Raw genomic sequence first — 12,775 nt, 5'->3', positions numbered from 1 at the left:
TGAGCTGCATTGAAGCAGCGGCAGTGGAGTGGAGGCTTTGGCCTGGCCAGAGGGAAGAGGAGGTGAAGAACTAGAAGGGGAACAGGCGACTCTTTCAGGAAGCGAAAGGGAGCAGAGAAACAAGGTCGCTGGAGGGAAATGGAAGCTAAAGGGGGATTGTCAGATGGGAGATTCTAGAGAATGTTTGTTTGCTGCTGGGTTCGATTTTGCAAGTAGTGGTATAGGTGAGGGGGGCTGACTGCCAGAGTGCAGGCGTTGAGGAAGTGGTGGGTGGGACTCGAGACTCAGGAAGGGAGGTGACCACCTACTTCATCCTTCGGACCCAGGGAAGGCAGAGAGCATGGGAATGGAAGGCATCAGTTGGCTGGCTGATTTGGGGTTGGGAGGATGATGACGTTCTCTTCTGAGTGCTTCTGTCTTCCCAGATGAGGGGAGTCCATCAGCTGAGAGGGAAGTGTTGGAGGTTTAGGGCAAAGCCAGTATCCGAGGCTAGTGTCCAGTGTCCGTCCGAGGATTTAAAGTGGGACTGGTGAGGACCGCTGGGTGTTGGGCTGCTTCCGTGCAGGCAGGGAGCCGCAGAGATGGGTTGGTTCTCTGTCGGTGCGTTTGGTGGAGGCTGGGGATGTAAATTCGGCCATCAGCTGCAAGGAGAACGCAGGCTAGTGAGCTGCCGTGTGGTCTGTGGTGTGTCCATGTGGTCTTGTACTGTGCGCTGTTCATTTGTGACTTGATAGTGGTGTTTTTATGGTATGGGCTTTGTTGTTATGTAGTAGAAAATGTAAAAACAGTCGCAATTGGGAGGCCGAGGCGGGCGGATCACGAGGTCAGGAGATCGAGACCATCCTGGCTAACACGGTGAAACCCTGTCTCTACTAAAAATACAAAAAGAAATTAGCCGGGCGTGGTGGCGGGCGCCTGTAGTCCCAGCTACTCTGGAGGCTGAGGTAGGAGAATGGCGTGAACCCGGGAGGCGGAGCTTGCAGTGAGCCGATATCGCGCCACTGCACTCCAGCCTGGACGACAGAGCAAGACTCTGTCTCAAAAAAAAAAAAAAAAAACAAAAACAGTCGCAATTTTAGCACCTAAAGAAGCCTGCACTTGCAGACTGGCTGCCAGCACTGAGATATAGGTTTTGTCCCTGGAGTTCCTGCTGTGAGGCACCAAACCCATGTAGACTGGATTGTGTGGAGCTTAAGCCCTAATGACTGAGTTCAGCATCCACCTGAGAGGAACAGGTATTTCTCTCCCGCAGGTCCCGAGCAAGAGGCAGGCCTGGAAGAGTGAGCACCTCTGCTCTGTGTCTGTGACGCTTTTGAGGAGATTGCAGGACAGTGATCTTTACAGCCCTTGCATGTGAATTGAGGTGATATGAGGAAGGTGAAGGCGAGGGCTATGTTTGAGAAGGGTGCCTCTCCCAGCCCAGGTAGAAGGAGAGGCCTGCGGAAGCACCAAGCCTTTCTTCTCTGAGTGTTTACCCTTCATCAATGATGGGTTGTTCAAAAAACGGGGTTCTTGGTGCCAGTTGAACCTCTATGTTGTCCAGAATGACCTGACCGGAGAGCACTCGTGCATCATGCTGAAGACACTCACTGATGAGGACGAGGCTGACCAGGGAGGCTGGCTTGCAGCCTTCTGGAAAGGTGACTGAGGAGTGGGGGTTCTGGGGAGACAATGAGGTGATCGGGGGCTGCCGGGGATGCCTCCAGACCTCTAACTCTGCGTGATGGCACCCCACAGATTTCCGACGACGGTTCCTAGCCTTGCTGTCCTACCAGTTCAGCACCTTCTCTCCTTCCCTGGCTCTGAACATCATTCAGAACAGGAACATGGGGAAGCCAGCCCAGCCGGGTGAGCCGGGCCGGGACAGGGAGGAGGGTTGGGAGTGGCTTGGCTGTGTCGGAGGTGGGTGTGGTGTCCTAGGAAGGGTGTGGGCTGGAAATTGAGGGCCTGGTTCTAGCCTGCAGTCACTTGCTGGCCACCACCCACTTGCCAGGCCTCTGCTCTGTCCCAGGCTGTGTTGTCTTTCATTTTCATGGTAAGACTCTGGCTGTGCAATTTGACGTCAGAGGTGTCCATTTAGTTCATGTAGCTGGTTTGTTATGGAGGCCGATTTACATCTGTGCTCTAGGGGAGTGAGGTTTACTTTCCTCATTCATGAAATTGTAATAAGAACATGCTGCTAGCCTTCTGTAGCCAACAGCACACAGAAGTGCTTTGTGCATACAGATTCTATTTGAATATTTAAAAAACAAAAAATGTGTAAGAGATTAGTTTTATTGCATATTTTATACATAAGTATGTAGGTATAACATGCATATATATGTGTATATGTGTGTGTATATACTTTTTTGCCACTTATATTTTGATGGAGAAATCTGTATATCTTGAGCTGGGCAGAGGTTACACACATTCTGTGACACCGAATGAAGTGACAAAGCAGAGAAAGAGTGTAGTTGTGTTCCCCTAACCCTAGGCCACAGGGAGCTTTTCCTTGGTCCATGTGTTGAGTATGGGAACTGAGCAAGGGTCCTGTGGCAGCCGTCCCCTCCCTGCACATGGCCCGGAGCCGCCCCTTCTATGGCAGGAGCAGGTTTGGTGCCCCTCTGGGCCAGGGCTGTGTGGTATGGCTGTCAGGCCCTGTTAGATGCTTCTGTGTGTTAGGGTGCCGCCTGGCGGCTGTGTGCTATCTCTTGAGGGTGCCAGGTGACCTAACCTGTCTGGCTCTGTGTCCTGTGGTCAGCCCTGAGCCGGGAGGAGCTGGAAGCACTCTTCCTCCCCTATGACCTGAAGCGGCTGGAGATGTATTCACGGAACATGGTGGACTATCACCTCATCATGGACATGATCCCGGCCATCTCCCGCATCTATTTCCTGAACCAGCTGGGGGACCTGGCCCTGTCCGCGGCTCAGTCGGTAGGCTACCTGCTGCTTGCGTGGAGGAGGAGAAGCGAGGATTGTGGAGCTGTTTGTTTGCTGGGTGTTGGGTTGGGCCCTTGGACATAATTGTGTGCCTTTAGTTCCTCATAGATCTGATAGGTGGGTAGTGGTCTCCTCATTCTACAGGTCAGGAAACCTGGGCTCTGAAGTCGAGTAACGTGCCCAGCCATACGAAGTGAGAGAGCTGCAGCTTCCACCCCGCTACGTTGCCTTGACACTTAACTCCACCTTAGCAGAGGTTCAGGAACATCCCAAACTTTTATTGTAGTTGTGAAGCAGGTATTTGTCAGGATAAAAGTTACTTTGGGGATTTAAGGAAGACAGCATTTCTTGGTGGTCTCAGTAACAGGATGAGAGAGAAGATGCCAATATACACAGTGCTAGTCTGCCTTTGTACCAATAGCTTTGGGCAAGAGAGTACCCTAGTTCTTGGCGCCATTTTAATGGGCAAGGGCCTGTCCTAGAGGCCCACCCAGCAGATTTTCCATCCTTTAGGCTCTTCTCTTGGGGATTGGCCTGCAGCATAAGTCTGTGGACCAGCTGGAAAAGGAGATTGAGCTGCCCTCAGGCCAGTTGATGGGACTTTTCAACCGGATCATCCGCAAAGTTGTGAAGGTAACCTCGACCCGAGGGCAGGGGCTTGATCTCTCTCACATAGTGCAGTGAACCCACTCCCTGCTCCCGAGATGAACACATGTTAGCATTTAGCTGTGTTTGCTGCATCTCGTCACACACACAAATCCGGGACTTCAGCTCTGAAAAATCTGTGAAGTTGTGTGTGTCCTCTCCCAGAGGCATCCCTGTTAGGAATTTGGTACATATCCAGTCTGTGTTCTTCAACTCTTCTTGCGAATATCCATATTCCTAAACTGTAGAGTGTTGCTTTATGTCTTCAAAATGCACACCTTTCTATAAGACACCAAGCGTCTGGGTCACGGGTGACTGGGCGCCTGCTGTTCCTTCATCTTCTGCTTCTCTGTGGTCGTCTTTTGTAGCTGTTTAATGAAGTTCAGGAAAAGGCCATTGAGGAGCAGATGGTGGCAGTAAAGGATGTGGTCATGGAGCCCACAATGAAGACCCTCAGTGATGACCTGGTATGTCCCTACTCAAGGCCTCAGGAGTCCTGGCTTTTCCATCAGTTGCCTTAGGCTGTGAATGCAGACTGTCTTCCCTTCCCCTTTAGAAAGAGTCCTCTGCACTCATTGAGCTAAGTGCTATTCCATAGGTTTAACTGGGCAAATGGACCCAGCATTGTCTGAGCACACACAGGCCTAGAGTTGTGCCTGCCATTGGTTGTGTGTGTATGTTATGAATGCAGGATTCCAGCATCTGTTGTAAATGTTTTGTCTTTTTTGGTGACTTCTTAAATACATATTTTATAGACAGAGCTACCTTAAAATAATCAGAGCTGCCTACAAGGTTTTTGCAGGTGGACGGAAGAGAAGGAAATGTTTTCTCATCATTGTGCTATTCCACCCCAGCTTCCCCTTTTCCTGTGTTTGGTTCAGTCCTTGACTCTGACTTAGTCTCTGTATGGGTCCTTAACCACAGGATGAAGCAGCAAAGGAATTTCAGGAGAAACACAAGAAAGAAGTGGGGAAGCTGAAGAGCATGGACCTATCTGAGTAAGGCTTGTGGGAAGCAGAGACTTTGCCTTGGCTTCTGGGGCCCTAAGAATCTGCCTACACGTTTCTTCTAATCATATCCCAGGTGCCCTGGGAAGTGTCTTTCATGGGATCAGTGTTAGGAGTGCTAACAGTTCTACTTGACCTTCTAATTGCCTGTTTGTATAATTTTGGAAGAGTTGGGTTCCCGAGACCAGTGCGGCCACTTTGACTTTCAAATTGCGTTCTCCGATCCCCAAGGCTCCAGGTCACACCTCGGGTCCTTCCAGGAGTGGGGGTGCTGATTGGATGAGCATGCACTTTAATGGTTACTTTACTCTATTTGGCTTTTACACGTGACTTTGTTTGAAGAAAGGATTCTACTGCTAAAACCAACCAAACAAGCAAAACCCTTGCTCTGAAACCGTCTGGGGATCCTAGTCCCTTCTGAGCTTCAGCTGTAGTGGTGCTGCCTCTCCCTCCACCGCCTGGATTGATGTGAACAATAACTCCAGAATTCGTGGCCTTTGAGCCTCTGTGACCTGTAGTCCTGTTTCTGGGTCATCAGTGATGGTGGCTGCTGGGTGTGTGAGATGGAGGTGGCCAGGAGTCCTTGGTCAGAGAATCAAGCTGTAGTTTCTGCCCTCAGCTTTATAATATCAAAATCTTGATTTGCCAGGACTGCTAAATCGAAAAGAGAAGGGAAGGAGGGAAGAGACACAGTTCAAGGGCTTGTGGACAAACGCTTGGAGGTGGGAGTGAGTGAGAAGATTGTGGGGACGACAGGAAGCTGCTTTGGGGGGTGTTAATGAGAGTCATGTGGGAGAAGCCAGGCAGGCGCCTTCTGTGCAGGACTGTCCTCACTGACCCCCGCCAGCAGACCTGGTGACCCTCGCTCCTGTGGAGCTTCTGTCCATAGAGCTAAGCGCCTCATCTCTTGGCCCTCCTGCATGCTCGTCCCCTTTGTCCTTTCTGCTGTTCAAATGCTGACACTGCTCAGCCTGGCTTTCATGACAGGAAAGGTCTGATAAGAATGTTGTCACTGTTGTATTTTCTCTTAAGCAGTCCCGTCTTCTTTCAAGCAGGCTTTGATAGTGCCCTTCTGTTTTTTTAAGATACGTAATCCGTGGGGACGATGAAGAGTGGAATGAAGTTTTGAACAAAGCTGGGCCGAACGCCTCGATCATCAGCCTGAAAAGGTGAGGGCCCAAGGTCTGAACTGCATCTGGTGGAAGAGGCATTCTGGCCTCTCTGCTTCTCTTTAACTTTGACTAGAAAATAGGAGGTTGGAGCAAAAGCTTTGACAGAAAAGTCATGGTTCTTCCCTTTGAGAGTCCCTTGGCCATTACCCTTGCAGTGCATCTCCCACAGACCAGGAGGGCCATCTCTTAGGCATGGATCTCTTCACTGTTTGTATTCGTCAGCCTTGCCAGGGCGCTGGGCCTATCAGAGAGAAGGGCTTGAGGGAACAGTCCAGAAGCTGCCACTGGCTGAGTCTTGCCTGTGGGCTTTCATCATTCAGCCCTCAGGATGACAGCATGAGGGGGCTGTTTTATTACTGTCATTGCTTTCAGATGAAGTAACCAAGGCTCTACGGGGTTAAGTAAATTCCCAAGAAGCACACAGCTAGTGAGAGCTGGAGCTAGAATCAAGTCCAAGTTTCTCTACTGCAAGGCCATAGGTTTAACTGTTACATTGTCTTTCCTTTGAGCCAGCAGTTCTCAAGGTTTTGGGTCTTTGAGTTCCTTTATCTCTTAAAAACAATTAAGGCCCCCAGAGGACTTTTGTTGGTTATATCTATTGTAATTTCCCATATTAGAAATGAAAAACTGGTCAGGTACGGTGGCTGATGCCTGTGATCTCAGCACTTTGGGAGACCGAGGCAGGAGGATCGCTTGAGCCCAGGAGTTCAAGACCAACCTGTGCAACATAGTGGCCCTGTTTCCCCAAAAAAATCTTAAAAAGAAAATAAATGAAAAACTGAGAAATTTAAAAAATATTCATTTGTTCACAGTAATAATGGATTCAGTTGTTTGGAAAAACACTCTCATAAAAATTGTGGTGAAGAGTGGCATTGTTTTACATATACATTTTTGCAAATCTCTTCAATATCTGGCTTAATAGAAGGCAGCTGGATACTCATGTCTGTGTCTTCACTGACACCCTTGTGCTGTCATATCTTATACTCTCTGGAAAACTGAATATTTGTGAGAGAATGAAAATGAAAAAAGGCAAATAACTATTTTCATACTAATAGAAGTACATTTTGACCTTGTGGACACCTGAAAGGGTCTTAGGGACCCCAGCAGTCCTTAGACCACTCTTTGAAAATCTTCACTCCAAGCTTCTTATCTGCAGAGTGGTGCATTTGTAAATAACTTAGGCTGGAACCTTCATCAGTTTTCCCTGGGAATACAATGAGGCCTTCCCTGCCCAGAGCCTCTGGAATTGAGACTTTCACAGCTGATTTGGGGGTTGATGGGGAGGGTGAGATTTTGGCAGTCCCCTAGTTACTGGTTTCCTTAAAAGCTTATATTTTGGAAACATTTGGAAAGAGGAAACCTTGTGTCTCTGGGAACTATAGATCCCAGAAATCAGATACTATCTTCCAGAGTCTCCATTAGTCACTGTGGCATCTTGAAGGATCCAGCATCGATGCTGGCCTCATTTCCCAGATGCTCTGTGGTGCAGTACAGAAGCCCACTGTCGGTGTGACCTGTCTCTGGTTTGTACAGTATGGGAAATGTAGCACAGGGCCCATGATGGCTTTGGCCTTGAACTCGGTGGCTTTCACTGGAAAAAAAGGCTGGAGAGCGTGCTTGCTGTGGAGACAGCCTCAGCTCCTCACTCTGCAGAACTTGGCCTTTCCTGCCATTTGTTTGGCCATTGCTGGTAGTGAGAAGCCTCTTGAGTCCAACCAGCCAGTGCTGTGTGGTTGTTGATGTGCTTGATGGCTCTGAGTAAATGTGAAAGCTTGAACTTTGTGAGCTAAAAATGCTGGTAGCTATCATTAAATACTCTGAGGCATTTCTTTTTCTTCCTTTGAGAGGTACTTCATTCATACAACCTTAATGGTATCTGGACTGAACTCTTCTCTGTCTCCTTGTAGGGAAGTATTTGTTCCCAGAGCAAAATTAAACCTATGTTTCTTAATGGCAGGTGGCCGTTTGCTGAGTGATTCCTGTGCCAGTATATCAATGAAGAATCCAGGAACTGGTCACAGGGTGTCACCTGTTGTTTTCGATTTCTTCTTCTCATATAAGATAAATAAAATAATAGTAGCACATCATGGCTACTATTATGGCAGGGTTTTCCTTGGAGTCTCATGCCTTGTATTAAGGACTGTCTTCAGGGTCATTGGGATGAATATGTCTGGTTTCCAGAATCGCTGCAGTGGTGGTGAGAGTGGTGAGTGGTGAGTGGAGAGTGGTGGTGGGGAATCCTTGTGGTGCCTTAGATCTGTCTTGGGAGAGGGGAGCACAGCGTACCGAGCTCTGAGGAGAACCCGGATTTCAGGTGTTAAGATCAAGATTTGTTCTTCCACAGACTAAGAGCTGGGTCAGGGCAGGAACTGGTCTGTGTGGTGTGTCCCCAGCCCCAGCACAATGCCTGCCCCCTAATAGGTTTGCAGAGAACATTTATGTCCAATCGGGTGTCCTTACATCAAGTTTCAAACGGTGGAAACCCTTTTTCACAAAGCAAAGCAAGCTTAAAACCAAGCAGTCTCAGATGTTCAGATCTGTACATATTTCATTCTTTCTATTTTTGATTTTTCTCTAGTGACAAGAAAAGGAAGTTGGAAGCCAAACAAGAACCCAAACAGAGCAAGAAGTTGAAGAAGAATAGAGATACAAAGAACAAAAAAGATATGAAACTGAAGCGGAAGAAATAGTGAAGAGAAACTTTGGCATCAGTGTTTGATCATGGGAAGATACTCTCACTTCCTGAACCCTCTCTGGCTGGACTGTTATAAGCAACAAGAGTCCCCGGCACACCTGCAAACTGGCTGCGGATTCAGCCTCCAGGCCTATGTCAGTCTGTGAGCTCAACCTGGCTGAAGGCAGAGTCACTCCCAAATGGGTCTCCTTAGAACTTGACGGCTGGGCACTGCCACCTAGAATTGCTAGGAGTCTCTCTCTCCCCAACCAGTCCAGGGCCCTCCTTTCCTATAAGTTCATATTTTGCTTTGGGCCAGCTTTTTAGGCTCATACCCGCACACGTGGAAGCCATGTTGCCTCTCGTTCTCCTGAGGCCCTTAAGTACATCGCTTTCTGGTGGTGCCCAGGGGGCTGCTGCTGGGCCGCTGGGTCTCTCTTTGTGGCCTTGTGCCTGGAGCAGGAGGACCTCCAGTCCGTCCCGGCATCCCTGGCAGCACGCAGTTAGGTGCACCGGGGTTTGCTGATGCTGTCTTGTGCTGTTCCACTCTTGGCTCCAGCAGAGCCACTGTCCCAGAAACACCTGAGCCTGTAGTTTGTGTAGGATGCCACATCTGCGTCCTCAAGACCTGTTATCTCATCCATTTGGGAAAAGATGTTGGGAAAGTCCATTTTGCTCGCAGGGGTGAGGGGAGGGATAGAGAATCTATTTTTAATAAATAATATTCTAGAAAGACCAGCTGCCTGTGAGCGTTCTGAAATCCACACACGTGGAAGTTTCTTCTGGTCGGTCTTGGCTGCCTGGTGGAATTTGGAAGGCGTTGGTATCAAGGCCGGAGGTGAGCAGTGTATCTAGGGCTTCCCAGCCCAGAGGTCTGCGGGAGAAGTGGCAGGTGGTTGTGGTCACCTCGAGGGGCTTGGTGTGGTGGCTGGAAGCCAGCTAGAACTGCCTCATTTCCTTCCCAGCTCCTTCCAGGTCACTTGGTCCCTTCTATTTGTTGAGAACAGAGATTACAGAGCTTTACACATACTTCGGTATGTTTGTTTAATGGTATCCAGGCTAATGAATCTGCAGCCTGATGTGTTGTCTAGGTTCAGAGAAGGACAGGGAAGGAAACGGTAACTTCTCAGCCTAAGGGTATTTCATATGCAGCTCCCGGGACTCGTTCCCAGAGGGAGAAGAGCAGGTTCTGTGCGTGACCCTAGCACTGCTGAGCCTTGTCACCGAGGCTGTCGGGACGTGAGCTAGGGACCTTTCATTTCTTGGAACTGAAGTTTCCTGGCCACAGACCTCTGTTAGGTCTGTAGGAAATTTTGCTGGCGGTGGGGAGAGGGCATGAAAATAATTTTTATTTATTTTCTCAGGTGGGTGCCTAAGCCTGCCTTTCAAAGAGGGTTTTCTTAGAGCGTGACCAAAAGCAGAGTCACATTCTCAAATGGTCAGAGCTGGATGGGACTGTGCAAGTTGTCCAGGCATATCATCCTACAGGTAAGGAAGCTTTTGTTTAGTGTCTCTACCCCCAAAGTCTCCCCAGCTGGCTCTGCTTTGGGTGCAAGGTGAGAGGGCTCTGGAGGCAGACTGCTCTGCCCTGACCCTCACCGTGGCCTTGGGCAGGTTACTTGATCCTACCTGCCCTTCAGGTCCACTTCTGCAAAGTGTGAGCGGTAGGAATAGCACCCCTGTCATGGGGTTGTGGTGAGGAGTGGGTGAGGTAGAATGGAAAGCATTTAGAACAGTGCCTGGCACAGAGCAAGGGCCTGCTCAATCTCTCTGGGTTCTGGGCACTCATCAGATCTAACTAGAGGAGCTGTTCAAGTTCAGTTACATGCCAGCTCTGAGAATACTCAATAAGGACTGGCTGTGGTGGTGTTTTAAAAACAGACAGGGTCTTGTTCTGTTGCCCAAGCTGGAGTGCGGTGGCTCAGTCATAGCTCATTGCAGCCTTGAACTCGGGCTGAAGGCATTCTCCCACCTCAGCCTTCCAAGCTGAGGGAAGGTGCTCACCACCACACCTGCCTAATTTTTGAAATTATCTAGAGATGGAGTCTCAATATGTTGCCCAGGTTGGTCTGGAACTCTGGCCTCAAGTGATCTGCCAGGGCCTCCCAGAGTATTGGGATTAGAGGCATGAGCCACCACACTTGGCCAGGACTGGCCATGTTCCAAAACCACAACCTAAGCTAGAAAAGGCGTCTCACTTGGGCAGCAGAGAGCATGCATTTTGCAGTCAGACTTGTCTGGCTGAGTGTAATATCTCTGTATCCTTGGACAAGGCCTCTTTATTTGCAAAGTGTGTGTTCCTAAACACACGCCTGGGTCTTTGCATTTTGTGGTCATGATCTTGGGTTCTCCTTCAAACCTGAAAAGGCATGCTCCCCTACACTTCACCATCTGGCCCCCAGACAGAGTGACATCTGTAAAGCTTGGCTGTCTTAGGAAATGTCACTTGCGAAATGAATTCAGATAGGCCAGCCATGAATGCTGTCACCAGAAGGGGAAGAGGCTGAAGAAGCCTGAACAAAGAATGTCACTGAATGGTCGCCCCCCATGCCCCCTCACCAGGCGGAGCTGATGCCGGCCTGCTTCAGTGCTTCCACTGCTCATCTGGCCCGGCAGTCCCAGAGGACTCCAGAGTGACCAGGAGACGGGACACAAAGGGGGCCGCTGAGGCTGGGAGGTGGGGGAGGGGCAGAAATAAGTGACCGTCACCTTGGAAAAATGTGGACTCATTATCTGAGGCCCACCCGCAGCCATTCTGCAGGCCTAGAGGAGGGGGTGGGGTTGGAAGCCTCTTGGGCTTGAATAGACAATTTCAGGGGATTGTCCCTGAAGGGGCATGCCCTTGATTCTACAAACAATTGGTTCGAGTTAAACCTCATCTGGATCCTGCAAACGGGACATGAAAGGCAGCCTGAAAGGGAGAGGCTGGGGCTTCCTGCTCGGGCTGGTTCTGTTGAGGAGAAAGCTCTAGCCACCTCGCATCTGGCTTGGGGACTGATGTGGAAAAGGATAACTGGCCTTCCAGGCGGAGAGCAGAAAGGAAAGGAAAGCTTCAGGAGAAGATTTGAATGCAGGAAAGAAACCAGACAGCCTCAAAAAAGACAATCTCAGTGTTACCCCTGTCGGTGCAGGAGCAGACTGGCACCCGCCACCTCTGGAGAGGCGCTTTCTCTGGAGACGGCGAAGGCGCCAGCTTATGATTGCCTGTGGACCTGCTGAAGCGGAGTGAAATCCCTGTGGATGCAACCCATGCGCTCAGCACCTGGGTACTCAAGGGCTCCAGTGAGAAGGTAACTCCCCCGAGCCCGCCTGTGGCTGCTCATAGCAGGCGGAGTAGGCAGGCAGTGAGCAGTGGCCCCGAATTAGGAGGTCCAGCTGCCCAGGTAAGTGATCATTTCCGTTTGGGTCCTAGCCCCTTGGAAGCATGTCTGATTTTTTTTTTTTTGGTAATTATTTTAATTTTTAATGTTTATTCAAAAATGTATTCCTGCTACCCACAGGCTCCAAGGGACCCGCTCCCTCTCTCCCACCTCCACTTTCTCTCAACCCCCCACTCACCCTCTCAGGAGAGGAAAGGGCTGATCCCTCGTCTGGAGCCAGAATGCAACTAGATCTTGCTTTCTAGACTGGGTACTGACCGAGGCATGTCCTGCAGGGATGGGGCAACTTGTGGGGACGCTGGACACAGACCTGTGAAGGGTAGCCACTTTGTATGACAAGTGCTGGGGAGAGGCGGCCTGCTCTACCACCTTCTTGGCCACAGCATAGAAAGATGGTGTGGGGGCCGGGCGCGGTGGCTCAAGCCTGTAATCCCAGCACTTTGGGAGGCCGAGACGGGCGGATCATGAGGTCAGGAGATCGAGACCATCCTGGCTAGCGTGGTGAAACCCCGCCTCTACTAAAAAAAATACAAAAAACTAGCCGGGCGTGGTGGCAGGCGCCTGTAGTCCCAGCTACTCGGGAGGCTGAGGCGGGAGAATGGCGTAAACCCGGGAGGCAGAGCTTGCAGTGAGCTGAGATCCGGCCACTGCACTCCAGCCTGGGTGACAGAGCGAGACTCTGTCTCAAAAAAAAAAAAAAAAAAAGAAAGATGGTGTGGGGGAGTGCGCCCCCTCCCAGTGGCCCCCAGAGGGCACCATGGGTCTGTGCGACCCCAGGGCCCCAGGCTGGGCCTCGAGCTTCCTGCGCAGCCCCTGCTGGAATTGGGCCTTCCCAGGGACTGGGATCTTTATGTCATTCCCCTAACTCCTGAGTCATGGCCAGTCACTGGCCCACAGCCACTTTGCTTCAGGTTCCCAGTGACCTTAGGAATTTCTATACCTGCCTCTGCAGGCAGGCGACTTTTTTTTGAGAGAGTC

At 50.2% G+C, this 12,775-nt stretch overlaps 1 protein-coding gene across 3 annotated transcripts in view; it reads left to right on the top strand.

Annotated features, from left to right (window-relative positions):
* Positions 1-9,153, top strand: part of NAT10 (N-acetyltransferase 10) — a 42,164-nt gene extending 33,011 nt beyond the window's left edge. For all 3 annotated transcript variants that reach the window (XM_001115721.5, XM_015114549.3, XM_015114550.3), the window contains exons 22-29: positions 1,544-1,640; positions 1,738-1,848; positions 2,741-2,913; positions 3,433-3,552; positions 3,933-4,031; positions 4,489-4,562; positions 5,657-5,740; positions 8,322-9,153. In XM_001115721.5, the coding sequence (XP_001115721.3) occupies positions 1,544-1,640; positions 1,738-1,848; positions 2,741-2,913; positions 3,433-3,552; positions 3,933-4,031; positions 4,489-4,562; positions 5,657-5,740; positions 8,322-8,433 (870 nt within the window). In that variant the 3' untranslated portion in view covers positions 8,434-9,153. The remainder of the gene's footprint in view (positions 1-1,543; positions 1,641-1,737; positions 1,849-2,740; positions 2,914-3,432; positions 3,553-3,932; positions 4,032-4,488; positions 4,563-5,656; positions 5,741-8,321) is intronic.
* The last annotated feature ends 3,622 nt before the right edge of the window (positions 9,154-12,775 follow it).

The sequence above is a fragment of the Macaca mulatta genome, chromosome 14 (assembly GCF_049350105.2).
Source record: "Macaca mulatta isolate MMU2019108-1 chromosome 14, T2T-MMU8v2.0, whole genome shotgun sequence".
In the NCBI taxonomy this organism is placed as follows: domain Eukaryota; kingdom Metazoa; phylum Chordata; class Mammalia; order Primates; family Cercopithecidae; genus Macaca; species Macaca mulatta.
The sequence above is the reverse complement of the archived record's forward strand: the minus strand, read 5'-3'. Positions and strand labels throughout refer to the sequence as shown.